The sequence below is a fragment of the Alligator sinensis genome, unplaced genomic scaffold (genome assembly GCF_000455745.1).
Source record: "Alligator sinensis unplaced genomic scaffold, ASM45574v1 scaffold77_2, whole genome shotgun sequence".
NCBI lineage: Eukaryota > Metazoa > Chordata > Crocodylia > Alligatoridae > Alligator > Alligator sinensis.
This window is the reverse complement of record NW_005842016.1, coordinates 855,486-879,763: the sequence shown is the minus strand read 5'-3', so window position 1 is coordinate 879,763 and position 24,278 is coordinate 855,486. Positions and strand designations below refer to the sequence as shown.

The window sequence follows — 24,278 nt, the reverse complement described above, 5'->3', positions numbered from 1 at the left end:
CCAACCTCAAACCATTCTTTTAGGAATTGTTTTCTGTCTTGTCCTACCCCTCCCTCTTGCCTAAACGGTGGTTCCAGGCCCACCATTGTCTTATTTCATACCAAACTCTCCAGGAGACTATTTGCTAGATTGAGGTGCCATGCCAGACAAATTCAATAGCAATAAACAGCATCTTCCCCTTTCCAGATTACAATACAAACACAACAACAAAAAAAACCAACCCCCCCCCCCCCCCCCCCCCCCCCCCCAAAAAAAACCCCAAGAGACAGGGAAGAGTCCAAGCACCCTCTACTACATTAGGAGAACGCAGAAGCCTACCAAACCAGTAGTCCAGTATCTGCCTTGCCCCATGCAACACCTTCTGCTTCAGAGTGCCTCTGCTAAAAGCGAGATGTGACCCCGCCACAAACCTTTTTAAATAAGAGAGACTCTTGGCAAGAGGTTCTCTTGTCCATCCATGTCATTGATCCCTCAAAAAAAGGCAAGGATTCTAGGACTTTTTTCTTCTTCCTCTTTCCTCAAAGTTTAGTGTCTAAGCCTACATGACTGGCCTAACACACACCTGTTGTTAGGTACTGTTAACTGTGGACCACTAGAGCAACTGTAGTAGCAGTAGGTTAGTCTAAGAAGGCTCAGATAATTGTATGAATGGGAAACAGAGGCAACAGAGGATCAGCAAGAGGCAGGGGCCAGCCAGAAGGTACTGCCAATAACATTACTCAAACTCTTTAATGACAACCACTGGTGTGTTGGTTTATTCATAGTTTTCTGGTTTTCCAAGCCCTCCTCCCTAAGGCTGAGGCAGAACTCTAATCTATGTGAAGAGATAAGAGCACTTCAGGTAGAAATCTACCAGCCTGTTCAGGCCCTCAAACAATGCCAGGCTGTGCAGCAAGCATCACTTCCTTCTGCCTTTGTAATATTGAACAGAAGGGCCAGGACACACATTCACACCTGTGAAGTCATTAGTGGTCTTTGCTTATACATAGCTACCTTGGGTGCACACATGTTCTGGTAACCCAGCCATATACCATAAAATTGTGAAAAGCAAGATTACAGCTCAAGAAGCACCCAAACAACCACTCCAAGTACTTTACTAGCATGTTGCAGTTCCTTAGCTAGCAATTCTTTACCCAGCCTCAGTGCAAAACGAATCTCCAAAGCCTGAGCATGTTCAGGATAAGTGAGAAGCTCATTTACATTCAAAGCAAGATATTTGGTCAGCCTCTCTTTCAGTTTTTGCTTTGGGAGATATTGTTCTATTACATTTTTTTCTGACCATCTATGTTAATCAGAAAAATAAAAACAGCACATGGCCCATATACAGATCATACTGCTGTGTGGGGAGGCAACAATTTTTTCTGACAAAGATGAATGTATTTGACAGTGTATTTATAGTACTTCCCACTACCTGTAGTTAGGCAGGAATACACTCACTTGAAATGATCAAGGATGTGTTGGCAGCGGTCATGGTACTGGTGCAGCCACATCATGATCTGTTTGGGAGCAATCAGCAACAGCGGCCTGGATGATCTGCCCAGGGATGCCTGAAAGAGCCAATCAATAATAGAAGAGTTTCATAAGTCAGATAAAGAGCAAAACTCAGCTTGGGGAGAATAAAGGTACAGCTCTATCCCACAAGGCACTATTCTGAGCTTGGCCTGACACTTTAAATATCAGTGGTACTTACAAAAGCTCGATGTCTCTCTAGCAGAATCTTCAACAAGCCCTAGAAGAGAGGGTTCAGAGTAAACATCTGACAAAGTCATCAATATGTAATAAACTCACATGAAAAGGCTGCCGTAACACAGAGCTGATTTCACAGGCACTAATCAATATCGTGGTGAAACCTGGAACTCTCCCTGATTGAGTGAGCAGGAGAGAGGGCAGAGCAGCAAGGGAAACCTGTAATAGGAGTCCCCTGCCCAGTTACTGAATTAAGGCTAAATGAGGCCCATGGAATTGTGAAAGCAGGCTAACTGAGGCCCTGTGGGTAAGAGTGGGCTACAGTCCTAAACTAATGCATTGGTAAGGGAGGTGGCAGGTTATTAAAAGTAACCCCACTAGTGATATAAATGTATGATTTCAAGACCAGGTGTTTGGTCTGGTATTTGAAACAGGCTGTTTGACAGGTGAGGTGGGGAGGTCACCAGTGTGCTAGAGAGATGACCCCCTCCTATAATTACATTATACAAGTTATCATAGTTTTCCATGAATTATGGAAATAATTATGGGAGGGTTGAAGTCATTTTGGATTTGGGTAAATCTGGGCACAGTATTACACCCACAGTGAAGCAAGCTAGTAGTTTGAAGCTTTTTGTGCAAGCAAATTCCAAGCTATAAAGAGTGTGGATACTACCTCCAGTCACAACTGAAGTCTCTAAACAGCACCAGAAACAGTGGCAGCAAGTACTGCAATAGGACAGTCCAATACCACTAGATGGTTAAAATCAATATCTAAAAAAAATGATGATCACAATTCTTAGTGGCAGAGCAAGGCAGCACACTGGCTGCAAGCATTGGAACAGTTACCAAAACAATCACAAAGGAAAAGACACCTCAAACAAAGGAAACAAGGAACAAACTTCAGAGAACCTGACATAACAAGCTGCTGCTGAAATAGTAACACGCACACACACCGCACAACAACTCAGGCAAAGTTTTCTTGCAAAAAACTCACCGTATGATGGTCAGCATGTAAATGGGACACAAATGCAGCTTCTATGTTACAAAGGACATTGTCAATCTCCCCTCCATAATGGCGGCAGAGCTGGCCAAATGTTCCTTCTCCACAGTCCAGGAGCAGGGATTGGGTAGAGCTGCCAAGAGAAAGAGCAGGTGTGTTTTTGGCAGAAGCCAATGAGAAACAGATGATCTCTGTCTGACATTTCAGTTCAGAAAGGGTCATGTTCCAGACCATGTGGTAAGTGTCAGCAGACTCACAGCACTTCTGCCCCTAATGCCATCTCTCTTCAGGGAGAAAAAACCAGAGGAGCTAAAATCAGAAACAGTTCAGTTTTTATAGTCCATTTGCTTCTTGTTCTCTGCAGTGAGACTGTCAACGTGAGGAAACAAATGATGCCATGCAGAAAGAAGCTTTTAATGAACTTCCAAAGGGAGGCTGGAAATAGTTTAAGTACTCTGAAATAGTATTTCTATTCTAATCGGTATTCTAATATTATAAAAGCCTAAGTCTGTCTGTCCAGCCGTCATACTTTATTTGCACTCTGATTGGCTGATGGAAACAGCCACTCAATCAGATTGCTCTAAGCATGGAGGAGAGCCGCCATGATACCAAAGCCGCGTTGAGGACTGGACAGAGGGTCGGGGAGCTGGCCTCGGCTCCCCCACCCTGCTCCCTGCAAGAGGTAGAACAGCAGCAGCATGGGGCGTTAGGTGGCGGCACTCCATCCCAGACCCTCTCCTCTGTCATTTTTGACGGGCACTTGGCTAGTATTTTACACACTGGCCTATCTCTAGTGTAACTTTCAGAAAACCCAGGTGACCTCCTCCCCCAGTCTCTGCATGTTTCTTGAGAAGAAATTCACCTGGTATTTATCAAGGTGGAGCTAACATTCCGGGTTTTCATTGGGATCGCAGAGCCTGTTCCTAAGAACACGATTTCTGGATAAGCTTCTGCTCTTCCTAGAGAAGGTATACAACATATTTGCATTAGTGACAGTAAGAGCAACCCACACTATAGTAAATTTGGCTCTAATCCAATTTAAGAGTCCACTTAAGTGTTAGAATTTAGTAAGAATACAGGTCCTGGGAAGTATCAACCTACAGATTCTCCACAGGATCATTACTAGAAGGGGATGGGGAAGAACGGACAGAATTCTCTGGGAAGTGGAAGCAGAACACCTGGATTCATATATAGGTGTGCACTGATAAAATTTTTTGAGGCTCATACTGATAGCCAATTATTGGTATCAGCTGATATGGCTAGTCAATCCGATTGCTGATATGCAGCCTGGCAGCTTGGAGAGCAGCATCTGGCCAGTAAGTCTGTGAAGAAGGGGAGGAGACAGATCGAGGCCTCTGTGGTAGAGGGAGTGGGGCTGAGTGAGGATGTAGCAGGTGGCTCATCCATGGGGTGTGGGGGTGGGGTGGCAGCTCCAGCTGCTGCATGTTCCCCATGCCTCCCCCAGGGGTGCATGCCCCCCAGATCTGTGCAAAGGGTGAGGGCAGCACCAGGATCTTTCCATTGGGGGGTTAGGCTGGGGCCATGCTCAGGGTGGGTGAAGGCACTGAGAGGAGGGCTACCGGGGGCAGGGGGGCAGGGGAGCTACAGCCAGCCTGGCCATAGCCCCCCTCCTCCCCGAGCGCAGCCCCAGGCCAACCCCCACTACTGGAAAGAGCCCAGCACCACCCCCAGCCTGCAGCTTCAGTCCACCCTCACCCTGTGCACAGATCCGGGCGGGGGCACACTGTTCCCATGCCTCCCCCGAGGGTGCACACAGCAATGGGAGCCACCCCTCCACCCCCAGGTCCCCTGAATAAGCAGCTCACACCTCTGTGCCATACCCCATCCCACCCCAGCTAGGCAGCAACTACCCTTGCCCCAGCCCCACTTCCTCCCTCGCCACAGGGGCCTCAATCTGCCGCCCAACCCCTGACACCAGGCTTACCAGCTACACGCTGCTCTCCAAGCTACTGGGCTGCAACCTGGCCGCATGCATGCCACAGATGCACCCATGCACATGGCATTTACTGGCAACATTATCACCCATATCAGCCAAAAAAAGCCGATTGATGATAATGTCAATTTTCCTTTTATCAAAGCTGATATGATATGGACTGATGTATTGGTGAACCTTTATTCGTATATACATATGAGCAAATGTAGCTAGTCAAAACCCGTGACAGACAGTAGCTATGCCACAGAAAGGGACCCAGCCCTTTTAACAGCCTGTCCTCCAATCCACCTGTTTTTACTACAGAGGGCTCTGGTGAACGCACAAAAAAACCCAAACACACACAGACTGATATGGTTCTATTCTGATATGGGAGCATCACTTCAAATGGAGTTGAAGCCAGATGACCAGAGCTGGGCATTCAAGAAGAGACCTATTGTAAGTCAGTCATTAACCTTTCCAGTATCCGATTTGGACTCTTATTTTTACTGCTCTGAACACAGAGTTAAAAGCAAAACCAAGCTTCAGTTGGCTTGCATTTAATCTCTCCCCTACAGTGGTAGAAACACAATACTAGCCATCTCAAAGCAACAACTGCCTTATGCCACACTAACTAGTAAGCACAGAGACAATGAACAATTCCACCCCATGTTCTGGGTTAAGCAAGCCATTCAAAGCAGCCCTAATACTACACAGTGTTCATTAACCTGAAGGCTAACTAGACTATTTCATGGTGACACTATTCCTTCAGAACACTCGCGTAAGCCTGCCCGTCTTCCCCTGTAAAACCAGGCCCATTTGCCAATTAAATCAAAGCACATGGTCATTTCAGACGGCCTCAAGCACCTTCTTTATCCAATGTGACTGGTCCAGCCTGCAGGTTCTCTTTGCACTCCTTCACACAGTCCTGGAAGTTGGGAAGCTCCAGTGCTTCAGCCACATATTCACTGGAATTGCAAACAGTAACCATATCCCTGAAATGACAAACAGGCTACAGATCAGAAGGGAGGGAGCTAACTGGAAGATGGTTAATTTTTGGAGCAAAGCACCAAACTACAGCTTAAAGATTGCCTTATGACAAGAGGTTCAAGTGACCCCTCTATGTTCTGTTTCTCGTGCATGTACGTTTCATGTGTACATGACTGGATTTTGTTGGTTGAGAATGCTGGTTTGACTGTGGCTATCACACAGACATCGTTACAGGCCTCCAAAGCCAAAATGGGCAGGTGCAACACCACAGTTCCTTCTTACTGCCCCAGCAGCCAGATAAAATTCCAGGGCAGTCACTTACACTGCACAAACTCATTAAGCTTGTTTCTTCATTGGCCAAAGTTACAGTAAAGTAAGAAATAACCAAATATAAGACCCTAGGTAATACAGCTGAGACAAAAAAAATCCAGATTTCAAATCGGAGCTCAGTGTTAAATACAAAGCAAAAACCTATTCCGACTTGCACCAAGGCCATGGTGCATGTGCCCCAGGGCTGGGGCTGGGATTGGGGCAGTGTGGCAGCTGGATTCCATTTCCCAGCAGCCCTGGCAATGGTGGCTCCTTCCAGCTGCCACTGCTGGACCCAGCCCTGCAAGACCCATGCAGAAAAGGTGCTTAGATAGGCAGCTGGGATGGGGCTGCAGGCTGGTGGGGAGTGGCATTTGGGAGCGATGGGAACGAGACAGGCAGGCAGGGCTGAGGAGACCCCAGGATCTTGGGGCAGTGAAAGTGGGGAGCTGGGGGGGGGGAAGGAGGAGTTGGAGACCCATGGCTTAGTAACCATCCAGGCACACCCACTGGCAGTGTTGGAGAGAGGAGTGGCGGGGCACCCCCCCAAGACTTCTGGATGGACAGCAGGCCATGGGGCTGCAGCTTGGCTGGACCAGCAACAGGCACCAGCCACCTTCACAGCCCAGTGGATGGAACCTGGAGCAGGAGGGTGGAGGGGCTTGGTACTGCCACCACTGCTGCTGGGAGCCTTACGCCAGTCATGCTGCCAAGGTGAGGCACCTCCTGCCTGCCCGGCTGCAGCATGGGGACAACTCCTCACCACTGTCCCCACTGCTGTTGGGTGGCCAGGGGACATCTCACCATGGCAGCACAACTGACACAGGGTTCCCAGTAGCATTTAGTTTTCCTGTCCTGCTCCACCCTACCACATCAGGTCTCACCCAATAGGCTGCAGTGGCCTCTGGGGGGGAAAGGCAGCAGGGCAGGGAGCCTCAAGCCCCACAAGAGGCAACCTACCTCCTCCCCTCACCCCCACAGAATCCAGTCTGGCTGAGCTCTGCGCTCCTCCCTCTGACCACAGCACTCACCACCTCCCATGCACAGCAGACAGGGCCCAGGCACTGCTGGCGGACTGTAGCTGGTGCCCAGGGGGCACAGAGCAGGGAGCAGACAGGATGCAGCCAGCAGGTCCTGTAGCCCTGGAAGCTGGGGGCACTCTCTGGCAGGGATGAAGTGGCAGGGGGGCTATGGGTCAGGAGTGAGGGGCACCGCTAAGGCTGGGGAGGCTGTGGCTTCAGAGTGAGGAGCAACAGCCTGGGCAGGGGCAGGACACTGGTGTATCAGGGCTGCTCAGCATCACAAAGCAGTGGAGGCAACAGTTGCAACTGGACCCCCCGTCCTGGTGAACAAAAGGGCACGGAGAGCTCTGATTTTCCATGATAAAATAAATTCTAAACGCCTATATATTTTGGCTTTCGATTTTGGGTTTATTATGATGGAGGCACTGAAAAGCTTCCAAAATTCCTTTAAAATTGTAAATATCAATCTGCTCAAGTGATACCTATACATGTATACAGCAGTGTTTCATTTTAAATGCGGTCAAAATGCTAATTTGGGGTTTCCCTCCCCCATCAGAGAAAACCAAGATCCCTCGTGGGGGGGGTTACGGTCATGGATTGAGAGATAGGGAGACAGGGAGGGCCAGAGCTTTACTGTGGAATCCAATTCCCAGCTGTGCTGCTGCTACCAGAGAGCCGAGGCTGGACCAACAGGGCCCAGGGCTGAAGGGAGCAGCTAGAACAAATCAGGCCCCGGTCAAAAGAATCAGGGCCTGGATAAGTGCAAAAGGGCAAAAGCCAAGTGGCCCAAAAGAAACCACCTCCCTTCAAAGCTCAAAAAGCTTCCCACTTAATTGATTCCATCAAAACATAGCAGGCAAGACAGAAGATGGCGGATGAGAGGAGCTAGGAAGGGGGTGGGGGTAAGCTAGCTGGCTGCTGGGGGCACACAACACTCCCTGCAGGACTAGCCCTGCCACACCCATTCACTTAACTTGGTGAGATCTTCCTGAAGCTCCTCTCCATCAGCTTGGAATCTAGCTACCTGGAATAACTTATCAGAAGCAAACGTGGGAGATTTCACTATGCACCCTATTTCTAGGTCATTGATGAAAATATTGAAGAGAACTAGGCCCAGCACAGATCCTTGTGGGACTACTCTATGGTCATTTTTGACCTCCCTCCATCCTGAAGAGTAACCATTTATTCCTACCCCTTGCTTCTCATCTTGTAACCAGCTCTTAAGCCACAGGAAAACCTTCCTAATCCTATGGCAACTCAGATTTTTAAAAGACTTTGCTGAGGGGCCTTGTCAAAAGCTTTTCTGAAAGTCCAGAATATCCCCCTTGTCTATTTCCTAGGAAGGATTAATCTGGGCATAGACATTCCATCAGTATCTTCTGCAGTAAAAACCAACACAAAGAATTTGTTTAGTTTTTCTGCTATGTTCGTATCATCCCCAAATGCACCTTTTACACCTAGGTCATTCAATGATCTCACCAATTCTCTTGCTGGCTTTCTGCTTCTGATGTTTTTTTAAAAAGGTTTTATTAAACTCTTAACACTGGTGCATCTGCTGGCACAACAGCCAAGAGGGCAATAAATATACGGTACATGCAATTCTATGATACCGAGTTCCAGAACCCCAAATGAGTGTGGCAGCATATCCATAAAATTACATGCTCACACCCTGCATATCTAGTGCCTGAAAAATCTTTGCTCACTTATGCCCGTTTTAGTGATCCTTGTATTTATGCACATGCAAGATATGGATAGGCTTTAAAGTCTTTTAACAAGATGAAGCAAGAGCAGCAGTTCCCAAACTTTTTCTGGTTGCAGTCCCACATACAGTCCAGTACTTCCTTGCAATCCGGTATACAAGTCATTGCTGTTCTCATGCCCTCAAAAAAGAGGAAGGTGGCGATTCACTGCAAGTCATTTGCTCCACAGTAGCCATCTGTATGACTACTCTTATCCAGCAAAAATGGTGAAACCAGCAGTTTACCCTGCAATTAACCCAGACTAAGTTGCCCCTCTTTACCCTTCATTATCTTCAGGGTAACTGCAGGCAGTAAGACAATTAGTGTGGTGAAACTGTGGCACAGTAAAGCTCTGCCTGTAATTAAAAGCACATACAGTACCTGAGAGACACTGTAGTTTACAACCTACAATTTAGAAACCACTAAGATAAAAGGGAAGCCCGAATACATTTATAATCCCTTTTTTGAGTTCCCTTTAGGATTTTTAGCTCAGCTCTAACCAGGTAGTTCCTTTAGAGATACAGAGCCTCCTTAGAAACACTTAAAATCTAGTACTTTTCACACTTTTATCCTCTAAACATCCCCATGTTGCAAGTCAACCATGACACCAGACCTTTAGACAGGGAAACTGAAGCATAAAGCAGCATAGTAACTTGCTCTGAGGAACGAGCTCTTAGGGATAACCTATTCCATCCTTGAATCCCTGAAAAAGTTAAACACAAAAGGTGGATGGCTCCTCCCCTCTGCTTGACAGCTTTTTGTGATACAAACTTAAAGTTAAGATGATGGTGTAATACAAAAACAGGTACATTAAACTTTTTCAGCACCCTTAGAAGGATGAAATAGGATCACATCTAAGCACCTAGTAGGATGAACAGGATCTGGCCCCTCATCATCTTAAAAAGGAGTTGTTCTGGCCAGAGCTTCCTCTCCACACCCTAGGAAAGCATGAAGCAACCTGATCTCTCAGGCCAGTGTTCTTAGAATAAATTTTAAGAAAGCAAGGAAATACAAAAGACATACATCTGTCCTTCTGTTAAATCTGATTAAGTGAACTTGGGGTCACTAAATCTTGTGACAAATTTATTTAGCTAGTCTATGAAAGTGCATATTTCCCATGTCTTCTGACTGACTTCAGGCTAACCACCTCTCTCTCTATAGATTTGTCCTCTACAGTCTGGCTCCCACTTGGACTGCATATGTTCTGAGGCAATGCAGGTTTGTACAGCACTTTGCACAACATGACCCACCCATCATTTGGGACCCATAAAAAGGCTACCACCATGAGAACCTCACACTTAACCAACTGCTTGAAGTTGCCCCTGATAGGTCAAACCCAGAATAGACTGTTCTTGAAGACAAAGCTGGTTTTAAATCACTGTTTCCCTAGCTGAAAGGCACAACTTGGCCTAAACCCTGGTGTCAGCTTATGAAATTAGTTCTGCTCCCATGGGAGTTCTCTCCAAACCATCTGCTTTAGCTTAAGTGTAACCAAGAGAAGAATCCAATTCCCACCAACCTCTGCCATTCTTTTTTGGGTCTCAGCTGGTATTTCAAGAGACACTCTCCCCGGACAACAGGTACGCTGAAAGTAGCTTCTTCTTCCTGAAGAGTTTGTAGAAATGGAACAATTAAGCATTTTACTTTGGCTCTGGAAAACCAGAGGTTATCACCTGTAGAAAGACCAGGCAGAGCCTCCTTCCTACCTTACTCTGGTAACTGGTCAACAACGGAAAGATTTCTGAGTGAATGAGGTTCAACTGGGTTTGTACTTTATAGCTGCGCAGACTGTGCACAGTGTTGGAATTTTCATTAAGTATCAAGTGCTGAGTTTTGGATCCAAACCTGGAAAGTGGAAGGAGTAAAAAGTATGTTGAAGCATAAGCCACATTTGCCCTAGGCTCAGGGTTAGCCAGATAACCCCCACAAAGCATCCCAAGCCAGTGGCCAAATGCTCCTCTGAAACAAAAACATTCGAACCCACATTGACACCTATTACAATTTAGGGACAGAGCCTGGAATCAGAATATCTGTGGGTTATGCTTCAGGTAAGGCTATCATTTTTAAATCAAATCAATCAAGTGAAAGCCACATACTTTTCTAGCCACTGCTTGTACCGGCTGTCCCGGAGCACAGACTCGGGGGTTATGTGAATGACCAAGGCCACATGATCCTCAGATTTTCCTTCTTGATACCTAGAACACATTTAGCAGGAAAGGAAAAAAGTACATGTTTGATGCACACATTACACAAGAATACCCTTACCAAAAATAGCCACGTTCTCTAAAATCTACTACCAGGTACTTCAAACTGCGTAATATTCTACTTCAGGAAGGAAAACACAGCACGGAAGTTAAAAGCATGGACTGAATGAAGGAGCCCTGAACTCCACATTTAAATTCTAGGAAAGACTCCAAGAGAGTCTTAGTAAGATGCTTAATACAGTTTCCACTATCTTGCTGTGAAAGGGGAAAACAATTCTCCTCTCAGTGAAATGAGTAAATTCAGTATCTATGGAGCATCAAGACCCTCACCCCTAGAAAAAAAGTAGCCTACTACCCAACACATGCACCTTAAACTTCTTGAGATTAAGACAGCAGCAATCCCACAAGATGGATGGAAATCTCAATATCTTTGATCACCAGTCATTAAGCAACACGTCCTCCGCTGAAGGCGCTCTGAAAGTCAGGTCAGCCAAATCCCCAAAATTAACAAACCTAAACTTCCCAAACCAAAGGGAACAAGCTGTCTCTCAAAAGAGATATTTCCACTAGCAGCATCTGATGACCATTTTGGACATCTCTTGCTTTCAACACGTCATTTGTAGATTTTTAAAGACATCAGGAAAGAAGACTATTATAATATGGCTCAAGTATCACTCATATAGTGTCACCAACTCTGCATATACCAAAACTGCAAAAATTTCACTCTGCGTGCCAGGGAGCACATCCATACTAGGAGTGCACCGATAAAGATTTTCATGGCCGACAGCAATAGCCAATTATTAACTAGCCATATTGGCCGATACCAATCCCAAACCGATTGCCCGGCTGCCTTCCTGTAAGTGCAGAGAGCAGCTCCCTGCAGGTAAGTCTGTGGAGAGGAAGGGGCAGATTGAGGACACCATGGTGAGGGAGGGAGTGGGGCAGGGAGCAAGACAGAGCTGTGGGTGGCTCGTCCAAGGGATCAGCATCACAGCACTTAAAAATGGTGGTGGGGCGCTTGAACTAAAGCTCACCAAATTAGCCTTACTTCAAGCACCACCACCACCATTTTTAAGTGCAGGGACACTTAACTGGAGCAAAGTTGAACTGGGCAAGGGCAGATGAGGGGTGCTTGTTGTGGGCTTGGGGCTCTCTGCTCTGCTGCCTTTCCCTTGGGAGTCTCACACTGGCCATGCATCCCCTGTCTGCCCAGCCACAGGGGGGGCACAACTTGTCATACCCACTTGCTGGGCAGGCAGGGGACATGTGGCCAGCACAGGGCTTCCAAGGGAAAGGCAGAAGAGTGGAGACCCCTGAGCCCACAGCAAGCAGCCCACAACTGCCCCGCACATAAGTCTGGGGGGGCACCTGCTCCCCTATGGGGTGCACACAGCAGTGGGGAGCCATCACCCCCCCCAGCCCCCCCCCAGTGCACCCTGGACAACCCATCCATAGCTCCATCCTGCTCCCCGCCCCAGATTTATTCGCCACCTTGGCTGGACAGCACCCCCAACCACAGCCCCACTCCCTCCCTCACCATGGAGGTCTTGATCTGCAGCCCCCCTCCCCACCGCTTCATGTCTGTTCCACAGACTTGCCTGCAGGGCGCTGCTTTCCACACTGCCCAGACGCATTCCTGGCCACGTGCACACATGCACAGAGCGTCCAGAGGCCCCAGCCAGAAGGCAAATTATATTTATTGGTGAACATTAAGTCGGCTACACTGACCAAAAAAAAAACTGATAGCCAATAATGTTAATTTTCCTTTTACTGGTGCCGATCTGATCTGCAACCAATATATTGCTGCACCTCTACTCCATACCTTTGGAATGTATCATTTGCACAGATGGCGTCCACAAAGCCTTCATGAGGACACTCAATTACAATGAAAATGGAGCCTGGATCAGGGGGAGAACAAACCTCTTCAGGCAGAATCTGCAATAAGGCACATAACAGTTACATGGAGTCCTAACACACGTGTGCTAGATGGATTTCTGAGTCAGAATGCCTTTCAGCAACATAACCAGTAGCCTCTGCTCTTCCATCAGTAAGTTCAGTTCATCTCTCAGCCAAGCAGAGATCTCAAAAGAACTAACAGAGCATTATGCATTTACTCTTCAGCAAATGTGAATACACTTCCCATTCTGGTATTTTCTAGCTTCTGCTCCCCTTGTTTATTATATGACTTAAAAGGTTTTGCTGTGCCATTGAGGGAACAGATCCCTAATTAGAGAATAAAGTACAGAATGTGGTTAAGTGGCAGAGGGCTGCCAGTTACTACTGACTGACCAGTAATATCCAGAGCTGCCTTTCCCTCATGTTAATTACTAACCAAAAAGGTTAAAGGTTTGCTTGTCCTTAACATGGGAGCCACTTAGGTTACTCTGGAGGTAACAGAAAGGTTAAGAATTGGTAAGTGCAGTGATAGCTCATAACTGCTCTGAGTCATGCATGCGAGAAGCACACCTGCATCTTGTAATTTAAAATCTGCATCAGCCTTTACCTAAAGAAGGACTAAAGCTTATAAGCTCACAAACTACTGCCAGTTCAAATCTTTAGAACAGATCAACCACCATGGGTTTGAAGGGACATACATCACTAGCACACGTTACAGTTAATTTCAGAGTATGTTTTTTCTTAACCATCTTCTCTCTCCGTACTATCAAAAAGAACAGTACAGATTCTGCCTGCCATAACAAGCACGAGGAGAACACATTACTTACCATAATGATTTGGTTGGTGAAACACAGAAAGCTTAAAAAGCAGAACTACCACCAAAGGAGATTACAGCACCCCAGAAGATATGCAGGGCTGAGACACTCAAGGATAAAAGTATGGATGGGAAAAGGTTCAAATTAGCATTTCCAGCAAGCAGCAAGGGAAGGTTCTGAACGCAACTGCAGTCTCCTAACCTCAAAAAGTAGATTCCCATAAAAGTGTACAAAAATGCCACTTGCTTACTATAATGTTCACCCTGACATGGATTCCACCCAGCCTACACCACGGCTGAACAGCTAATAGCACAAGGCGCAGTATCATCGTACCTCTCTGCCTTCAAAAGTGATGCTCTTTCCATCTTTGACAGCTGCAATTATAGGGTGAATGGCTGCAGTTTGACTGAAAATGAGAACACAAAAGACAGTTAGACCAAGAGTGTGCAACTGGAACTCTCTCCTGAGCACAAGGCAGGGCTCTTGTACTTACACTGGCAGACCCAACTCCTTTGCTTTAAGCACCAAGAAGTTCCCTTTCCTTGGGTGAAGCTGAGAATTAAAAGAAAGTAGAGTTCTCTCATAAAGAACTATTACCAACAGCATACATTGAGTTTAAACATGGCCAAAAAGAGACAACAGACAAGAAACATGGTTAAGATAGTTATAAACTTCTTTATGAAGCATGAAGATGCAATTTCCTCCCAAAAGTTTTCAGTGGCTGATCTGCTTTACAACACCCAGATACATGAATATGAACTCTAGCTTATAGAAGCAGAGCCTCAAACTTCAGCAAGAAAATGTCTTCTAAGTTATGCAGCTGAATTAAGTATTTCAAGAAACAAACAATTAAGAGTTCCACTCAGTGACTAAAGCTCCTGTTACTCAGCTTTCAGTTCTTTGATACATCCCTTCTTATAATCTCACTAGCTTTGCTCTACTAGGAAAAACAGAGCAGACAACAAAGGAAATAAGCACAATATGTATGCATCCATCTACTCTTCTTGCATCAAGTTAAAAAGTAACCAATAGATTTTTTCCCCATCTTTTGAACATCACTCCTATGACTGAAACACTAGAATGCTATTCCAACTCAAATGTTATTAGGGAGAACACAAAGCTGTAGAATAAAAATATTAGTATAGAACAGTGTATAAAAAGTCCCATCTGTGCTAAAAAAAACTGGTGTGTGTAATTAAATTGGTCAATTAGAGGAAAACTATTTAAAGCCTGCATAAAATCTTACTTTACAGATGAAAGCCACGGTCAGAGTCGGATCTCCTCTATTAAATCCTCGATTGCCATATCCTTTAAAAAATAAAAAGCAGTGACACAGAATTATCTAGCATGAATATTATTTTCTTTAAAACCAAAGATGCCAATTTCTCCTAAAGTTAACTGAACCTGCAGTCTTTCATGCCTTCCTGTTCTCTGAATTCATATGAGGGAAAAAAACCTAAAGAGCAAGAGAGTGCTTGACGTGAAAACAGATCATTAATATCACCCACACCAACCAGCTGCATAACCCAGGTCAGAAAATTCTGTCTACATCAAGCCCATAATACATAAGAGACACCCACTCTTGACTGAACAACGTCAAGTGACGGAGAATCCATCTTCTCCTGAGGTATACAATTAACTACTGGAACTACCACCAACTTTAAGACTTTGGTTCTTTCTAGTCTGTATTTGTCTCACTTCACATTCAGCCACCATGTTATCCTTCAGCATAGGTTATCCCCCCTGCCCTCTTGCAGTATATACGGACACTGTATAGCCTTATATATATCTGTCCTGAAGATGTGTTGAAAGGGGAAGCAAATACAGTCCCTTTTGATACCGTTACTGTTTCAATGACATCACTTAAAAATCAAGTTCCTCCACCTCTTTTATTCAGGGACTCTTCATTTTTGTCTTCCTCCAGACACTGAACTATACTTGTAGGAGATGCACGGGTATGCGTTGGACTGATACCACCTTGGGATGATCTTTCAGGAATCCAACGCCCTTCAGGCTCGCTAGTTGGCTGCTTTCCTGTCCCAGACCCAAAAAAAAATAAAAACTTGTTCAGGAGAGAAGAACATGAGAAATGAGAATGATGAAATCTTATTCTGGAGTGTTTGCACAATAACTTGCAGCATTTTACTGTATTTACCCAAATACAAGACGTACTCCCCCCTCTCCAACTGGGATGGAGAAAAAAGCCCCTCATCTTATGATCCGATACAAGGAAATCTCACTGAATTCACTGCCTATAATTAAACTGCTGCCAAAAGCAGCATGTTCTTAGTAATAGAAACTATGAAATTGATTAAATGTAGCCCACACTGCGCACAACTATAAAATACATGGCCCACAATAGGCAAACATGCTGATGGTAACCTGCCACAAAAATAGGTTAGCCCCTCTGAATAGACATATGGTAATGCCCATTAAGTGCAGTCCCTCTCACCACCAACTCTATAAAATCGTGGTGAGCCACAACACTGCATACAGTTCACCCAGAATCTGCCACTCCATCTCTCAGCCCAATGCATATGATTTGTTTGGCCCCACCCTCCATGAGATGAAGCTGGTCCTGGTTTCCCTGCATCTCACCTGCACATATATTTTTGAAGCATCCCAAAACTTGTCCCAAGAACACCCAGTTCCAGTAATGAGCGAGAGCTAACTAGCACATGGATTTTTTTTTTTTTTTTTTGGGGGGGGGGGGGGAATAGAGACACGACATGGATGGAACAGGACAGGATCTGGAGTACATGCTTATACTGAGCAGTGCTGAGACGCAAGGTCACCATGGCTTGAAATACCGATGATTCTGGTGGAGCCCAGCCAAAAAGACTATGTGGTAAGTTACGAAAGTTACGAGCCTTTGGCTCAAACTAATATCATGCATGGTTTATTCTACACATAAACAGGCACCAGAGTGCTACTCAAAAGTGTGTTTATGGAGTACTTGTGCTAAAAATCTGCGCAGTTTCAAAAAAGGTAACCATGCATCATTTCTGGATAAACTAAGTGCACTGGTACTATTCAAATTGCTACAGTCATGTCTAATTTCACAGCTGTTTTCAAATTTGCTCCTCACTTTCATGTGCTCAGGGAGAACAGGGTCTGACAGTAAAGAGAAGGGGAGGGAGCTGCCAGGGGAAAATGTTGGGGAGAAGCAGAGACAACAAGGTTACCTGCCCCCATCCCCAGATATCTTTCCCCTTCTGTAGCAGTGGGAGGGGAAATAAATTTAAGCTAAACCTCCAATTCTACACCTGGAAAGTTATAATAAATTTATAAATCTTCCATGCATAAAATCTAATTAATGGGGGCATCATCTTATAATCAGGGTCATCTTCTAGTCAATAAATACAGTAAACAGGGACCAAGGAGCTCCCCTTCCTTGCTTCTATATTTTGTACATTGTTCATTTCAAGAACTGTTATCTGCTTGGATTCATTAGGCTCTTTGGATACTTCAGAAGCATCAAAATCCTGCCACACCTAAGCATATGTTGTGTACGTAGTTGCCTATGGGCATATCTACACGTGCAATGAACGTGGCTGTGCAGAAAATTAAGGTTCATTAAAGCACTCCCTAACACTTGTCTACACATGCATCCCGTTGCAGGATATTACCAGTTATTAGTGGACACAATGAGTTTTTACCAGACGGACCCCTCAGAGCTGCCCTAGCCTATATTTCTTTGAAAGAAACACTCAGTAGAAAGGTAGTAAACTAAGGAACAGCCCTTTATTTAATTATGACTTGGGTCAGCAGAGTAGCTTGTTACAATAACTAGTTAAACCCTGAACAGGCAGCACCACTTCTCCCCATCTGTAGCTTGAGATAATCAAGGCATCCTGCTATTGTGGTTGATAAATATCAACTTTTTAAAAAAGAAAAATGCACCCACCCCCCCAAAAAATTATTTTTTTCTCTTTTTTTTTTTTTTTTTTTTTAAATCAGCTGTTTTTATTTAGTTGTATTTTATTGGGTTTTTTGTTAAGATACTTAAATAAAAAATGTGTTTTGTTTTGTTTGTTTTTTTAAAGATACATTGAAACTCAAAAGATATCATCACGGAATAGGGATTATAACTAGAGGTGCACAGATATGCCGATGACATATTGGATCAGCACAGATAAAAGGAAAATTGACATTATTGGAATCAGCTTTTTTTGGCCAGTGTAGCTGATAACGTCACCAATAAATGCCATGTGCACACACACAGCCACAGCATGCACACACCCAAGAATGCAACCTGGCAGCTTGGAGAGCAGTGTCCAGTATATCGGTGCACCTCTAAAGAAAAACACTCTACCCAACGGGACTCAGTGCTCAGTCTAGAAGATCCCATTAAGCATCTCTGTGATGCTTAGTTTCAGTTCTCAGACTGTGGATTTGTGTCTCCAGAGATCACAGGCAGACAAGGTTTTTTTGGTAGATGTGGTATATTTTATTAGACCAACTAAATAATTGGGAAAATTGTTCTTTGCAAGCTTTTGGGCACAAACACCCTTCTTCAGGCATAGGGTGAGTTAGATGTCCCCAGACAACTTTGTCATCCTTGTTAATAGCAGTATATGGAAGTGGGAGACAACAGACCTGATTACCCACCCATCAGCCCTATTGGCTCTCTAAGTTTGTGAACACATGGTCAAGCCCTTTACCTTTCTCTAAAAGTACAAAGTTTCAAAAAGTTAAATGAATAAAGGATATCAAATAACAAGAATGCACTTTGTAGAAAAAAAATTATTAAATTGAGGCTTCCTGACCAGTGATTTAAACTGGATTTGATTTAAATGAAACCCACCCTGGCTATTAGTATCCACTGTTTATACTCACCAACAAGAGGTACTTGATAAACTGTCATAGTTTCATCCTCATACTCTGGCTCTGTACAGGGTCGCACTGCTACCAACAGAACAGTTAAAACAGTAGGTGTTAGAGTGACTATTAACTTCTCCAAGGCAGATATTAACAAGTCAACAGAAACAACAGACCCCTGGCCAGTTGGTAAAATAGCCTGGAAATGAGATCCATTTTTAACAGAAAATACTTATTTCTGAAGAGTCAGTGCAGATATTTGTTGTACTGCTGGCGATGTCAAACTTCTCCCCTGACAAAATGCATCTTCAAGAAGTCTTCTCTGAACACAAATTACCCCATAGCTGCCCACAACACTGTTTTGTAACTCTGTCTGAAGCATCTAGTAAAATTCATGCAAAGGCATGATACTGAACTAGACAGACCAATAACATGATCCATTACAGTAATTCATGTATCCTACTGTGCTCTTCTCACTTGGAGGGATTATTTTTAACAGCAAGGGAGTTAGTTTTCCATACTTGTTCAATCTTTGGCCTTCATATTTCCAACAATAAATGACTGTTATAACATTTGAGCAACAAAGCTGTGAACCAGAAACCATACTGGAAACAATTCATTTTTAAAAATGGGTAACCAGCTGCACTATGCTAGGTTTAAACCCACGACTAAGGTGAAAGAATCTGTTGTCCATTCCCAATCATCAAAGCAAGTAACTTTATTTTAAAAGCAAGTTCTAATCAGGACAAATGGTACAGACTCCTAATACTGGAAAACTTGGACCCAAGACAACCAAGTTTCACAACTGTCCACACACTGGAAAACATCGTACTTTCATTCTGTTACTCAAGGACACATGAAAAACCAGACACCAATGGCTCCAAAATAAATGTAGCTGGAAAAACACACTCTCCTCCCATTCAGAGGCTGCAATTCCTATTACTTAATGCTTTGGGTCCCAAGAAGTCTTCTTGAAATTTAGCTCAAGGCTACTGTCCAATTTTATAAAAATATCAGTTACCTGCAAACAGTGAAGACTAAGTGCACACAGATGTGCTCTATACATACCTATGTCTACTCCTTTCAGGGGACCAGAGAACACTTTGATAGCTTCCAGGTAGCTTCGCTAGAAGAAACAATACAGAGAAAGATTGTCTCCTAAACAGAAGTCTGTTATTCACATGGCACATCTACACAAGACAATGTAATGTGCAGTAGCCTAATCTACTGAGCATTAGCACATCATGGCAAACACCAGGCTAATGCGTAGCAGAATTAGTTTACTAAACATTAAGCAACACACACACACAAAAAATAATGTTCGCCTTTGCTACTGAGTATCAGCATGGGCTAATGTGCCTTTATGTAGTACCTCATATTAGAGGTACTAAACTTAACATGCAGTAGCTAAGGCGCATTAATGAATGTGCATATAGGGAACCAAGTACAAAGCTTAACATAAGTTCAACTTCTTAAAGCATCAGCTTATGCCTAGTGAAGTAGGATGACCCCCAACATGCAAAAATATGCACAGGCTCAATTTCAAATTAGTAGAACACTGCAAACAAGCTAACCAGAATTCTCTAGAGTTCCATGTCCTGCATACACTTCCTTTAAAGTAAGAAAATAAAAAAATGGAAATGCCTGTTTGTTCTTTGGGGCTACATTCAATCACATCAACCTAAATAAACTCCAATAGGTGCTGACGGAGAGAAGGGAAGGAAATAAGGCTGTAAAGTGGAAACTGACAACCTAGAACACAGAAACCAAAACCAGTATTAAGTCCATGCAATCATCTCCACCCTCTACAAACACATTCAAGTAGTCACAGGAGACCCAGAAGTTTGATTCGGGAACGTGTTCAAACTTCTGAAGGGACCCCAAAATTCTGCTTTAAAGATCAGAATTGAAAAAGAAACAAAAAAAACTGTCCATCAATTTCTTTGGGGTTCAGTACGGGTGGAGCAGCAGAAAAAGGTATTAAATATCTCAATGAGGCACTAGGAAAAATGAAGGTTCCAAATCTGCTACTGTCTAGGGCTCTGAATTTGACTGGGGAAAAACAAAACAAAACAAAACAACCCCCCCACCCCAAACCCACAAAACAAGGTGTTCACCTTACAAAGTCACTCCAGAAAGCAGAACTGAACAACTGAGTTCTGTTTCTTCAGTCAGAGCCAGTACCTTGCAGACACAGTAACTTTTTACAAGGTAAGGTCACTTAATACCTGAAGAACTAGGTATTAGCCCAGGGCGGGCAATTAGTTCAGGTGGAGGGCCACTCACAGAGTTTTGGCAAGCCATCAAGGGCCACATGACAGGCAGCCAGGGGCAGATTAATATTAATTTTCTAAGTTTTATAGGGGTCCCACAGGCCAGACAGAATGGCTTGGTGGGCCACATCCGGCCCACAGGCCGCATTTTGCGCACCCCTGTACTAGCCTTTCACTCACAGGTTAAGGTCTCAGACACTTTAACAGTTCCTTGTTTAAAAATAATATGACTACTCACCAGCTCTGGTGGTCCTGACAGAACACATTTTGGAAGTTTTGTCTCCCTTAAGGTAAGAAGCATTCCTAAAAAAACAGAACAAAGAACACAGTGCTTTGTAAACAGCCTTCATTATTGAGCCCTGAAAGTTGTGATTCACACTCCATTACAAACCTCCATTACGCACCCCATTCTATAAGAGTGCACTGTCATGCAATTAGGGACCTACAAAAGACTGAGAGAGACTTAGATTCAATTTTTACCACTACTGTAAAATGTGGAACAAATCACCGCTGTCTTTGTACTTGGTTCCCCATTTGCAGAATGGGAAAAGTAACCCTTCTACGGAACCAGGAGGCGAACAGGAACACAAGGCCAGAATGAGTAACTGGGCCATCGAGTCCAGTTCTTTCCAATGCATAAATTCTGGGAATCGCATTCAACCACCCCAAAATTATGTACATCTATACACAGTCAGAAAACAGTGGGGAAACAGCAGTTGAAAGGACTTGACAGTTCCAACTCTGGAAGGCTTGTAATCATTCCCCTTCTTTAACAGTTTTCTTCTCTCCCTGCTAGACCCACCTATAACAGAGAATACAAACAGCACAAGAAAATAAAATAAAGAAAAAAAATCAAAGCACATCAGCAGCGTACAAAAGTTAGTAGTGGTCCACAATCTCTTCCCATTTTCTGGATTCCAGATTCTGGCCACCCTTACTGTAAAAAATGTCTTCCTAATGCCTAACCTCAATCTACTCTCCACTAGTTTGCACCCATTATTCCTAGTTACTCCTAGGGGTGTCCTGATAAATAGCACATCTCCAATTCCCTGTTGTCCTCCCTCAATAAACCTATAGGCAGCTACAAGGTCTCCTCTCAGGTGTCTCTTGTGAAGGCTGAAGAGATCCAGATCCCTCAACCTCCTCTCTTAGGGTCTTTCACAGAGGCTGGTAATCATGTGAGTGGCCCTCCTCTGAACCCTCTCCAGATTCTCCGTGTCTCTCTTGAACTGCATTGCCGAAAACAGTACTCCAACTGCGACCTGACCAATGCCACATAGAGGGGGAGCATTACCTCCCTCGATCTATTGGTCATGCATCTGCTAATACACGACAAGGTGCAACTGGCCTTGTTGAGGGCTTCATTACACTGCCGGCTCATGTTCATCTTGGAGTCAACTATGACTCCAAGAACCCTCTCAGTTGCTAAGAAGGTCACCCCCCAACCTACAGGTGTGCTGGTGATGCCCCCTCCCTAGGTGGAGTACCTTGCATTTATCTTTGTTGAACTGCATCCTATTTCGTTCTGCCCATTGATCCAACCTGTCCAGATTGGCCTGTATCTGCTCCCTGCCCTCTGGTGTGTTAACTTTGCCCCATAACTTCGTGTCACCTGCGAACTTGTAGAGGATGCTCTCCACAACCTCATCCAAATCACCGATGAAGATATTAAATAACACCAGTCCAAGGACCAAACCCTGCGGGACCCCACTGCCCACCTCCTTCCAGCCCAAGAACAACCCATCCACCACCACTCTCCGTGTGCGGTCCCTAAGCCAGTTGGCCACCCGACTGTGTAAGTGTCCACTCCACAGCCTGCTAGCTTCCCTACGAGAACTGGATACGAAACTGTCAAAGGCCTTCTTAAAGTCCAGGTAGATGACATCAGCCTCAGCTCCTGTGTCAAGGCAGTGTGTGACCTGGTCATAAAAGGCTATAAGGTTTGTCAGGCAGGATCTACCTGTGACAAACCCGTGCTGGTTTCCTTTCAGCATCATTTCCCCTGCTGGGCCTTCACAAATGCCCTCTTCAATGGTTTTTTCCAGTATTTTCCCAAGAATAGAGGTAAGACTGACTGGCCTAAAATTACCTAGCTTATCCCTTCTCCCCCTCTTAAAAATGGGCATCACATTGGCTCTTTTCCAGTCCTCAAGAACCTGGCCAGAGCACTATGGGTGCTCAAATAGCCATGCCAGTGGCTCAGCTATGACACTGGCCAATTCCTTCAGCACTCGTGGATGGAGGTCATCTGGGCCAACTGACTTGTACCCATCCAGCCCCTCCAAGTGCTCCTTAACTAAGTCAGCACTAACCTTTGGTGGTCTGGTGCCTTTTGGACATCTGTCCATGCTCAAGGTGGGGGAATTGTCTTGGTCAGTATTAAGGAATACTGAAGCAAAGAACTCATTGAAGAGCTCCACCTTTTTCCTTGTGTCAGTCACCAACTGTCCTGATTTGTCCTGCAGGGGCCCTATGTGACTCTGTGCCTTCCTTTTGCTCACTATGAATCTATAGAAGGACTTTTTATCGTCCTTGATTGTTGTAGCCAGTCTAAGCTCCAGTCCTGCCTTGGTCTGCCTAACTGATTCCCTGCAATAGCACACCAGGAAGGTGTATGCCTCCTGGGTGGCTGCCCCCTGCTTCCACTGCCTATAAATCTCTGAGCTAGCATCTGAGACCTTAAGAGTTTATTTAACATTTGCAGGAAAGCAACATGGACAAGCTTGGGACTGGACGGCAATAATGTGTAATGAGGAACACAATCCCAAACAGCCAGGCTAAACAATACTTCCTCACCATATTAACACACTCACCAGACAAACCACCAACATTTGCCCAGGTCATCCTGGTCAGGAAGATATTGTCTAGGCGTGCCACTTTTAACCTGGAGAGAAAAATGTTCTGATTTCAAACTTCTGAAAGCCTCCCAAAGAAGAAGAGAACAGCTGTTCTCCCTTGTTAATAGGGTAGGATATGAAGCAATGGTTTTAAACAGCCAAAAAAAAAGTTTCCCTAGATAGACATTGGCCTCACGCAGGACAGGAAGAGCAGAGCCTGCAGCCACGCAGAGGGCTAGAACAGGTGAGGCCTCTTGAGGTCCATCCCAATCCCGTGGCCTCCTTGATGATGACACAATTAAAGAACAGCAATCAAAACTGTTGTGATTCAGCAACAGAAGAAACAAACTTACTTGTGCTCTTGCATAAGGCGTTGAACCCCCTCACCACAATTAAAGAGGTACCTGGGAGAAAAAGTGGGCATCAGAGAAGGGAGGAAGACACCGCTGTCCTTGGACACGCCAAGTCAGCATTTACTTTATGCTCCCTGCCATGAGACAAAGCCGCGCAAAACGCAGGTCAAACAAGGCCGCAAGCCAGGACCGACTCCTGCCTGCAGCACCCACCCGCCTGCCTGGGGCGAGACAACACTTCTGCTGCAGTCGGGCGCAGGGACCCACCCCACTTGCTGAGGGCGCCACGCCCCGCGCGCGGCAGAAAGGCTGCGGCCCGGTGACAAGGGCTCGTTCCGCCGCGCCAGCGCCCCCCGCCCCCGGCAGCACGCCGCACTGACCGGTTGTATTCGGAGAAGACGTA

The 24,278-nt window shown here is 45.0% G+C and overlaps 1 protein-coding gene across 1 annotated transcript in view; it reads right to left on the bottom strand.

The window, feature by feature from the left end:
* Positions 1 to 24,278, bottom strand: part of ELAC2 (elaC ribonuclease Z 2) — a gene marked incomplete at its 5' end in the record, with an annotated part of 32,001 nt that extends 7,723 nt beyond the window's left edge. The window contains 19 exons of the mRNA XM_006022042.2: positions 1,438 to 1,547; positions 1,691 to 1,729; positions 2,681 to 2,819; positions 3,549 to 3,645; positions 5,484 to 5,611; positions 10,196 to 10,281; positions 10,383 to 10,521; positions 10,773 to 10,871; positions 12,703 to 12,815; positions 13,925 to 13,997; positions 14,085 to 14,143; positions 14,838 to 14,899; positions 15,476 to 15,625; positions 18,431 to 18,499; positions 19,481 to 19,538; positions 20,924 to 20,988; positions 23,499 to 23,569; positions 23,876 to 23,926; positions 24,256 to 24,278. Of these exons, the coding sequence (XP_006022104.2) occupies positions 1,438 to 1,547; positions 1,691 to 1,729; positions 2,681 to 2,819; positions 3,549 to 3,645; positions 5,484 to 5,611; positions 10,196 to 10,281; positions 10,383 to 10,521; positions 10,773 to 10,871; positions 12,703 to 12,815; positions 13,925 to 13,997; positions 14,085 to 14,143; positions 14,838 to 14,899; positions 15,476 to 15,625; positions 18,431 to 18,499; positions 19,481 to 19,538; positions 20,924 to 20,988; positions 23,499 to 23,569; positions 23,876 to 23,926; positions 24,256 to 24,278 (1,631 nt within the window). The remainder of the gene's footprint in view (positions 1 to 1,437; positions 1,548 to 1,690; positions 1,730 to 2,680; positions 2,820 to 3,548; positions 3,646 to 5,483; positions 5,612 to 10,195; positions 10,282 to 10,382; positions 10,522 to 10,772; positions 10,872 to 12,702; positions 12,816 to 13,924; positions 13,998 to 14,084; positions 14,144 to 14,837; positions 14,900 to 15,475; positions 15,626 to 18,430; positions 18,500 to 19,480; positions 19,539 to 20,923; positions 20,989 to 23,498; positions 23,570 to 23,875; positions 23,927 to 24,255) is intronic.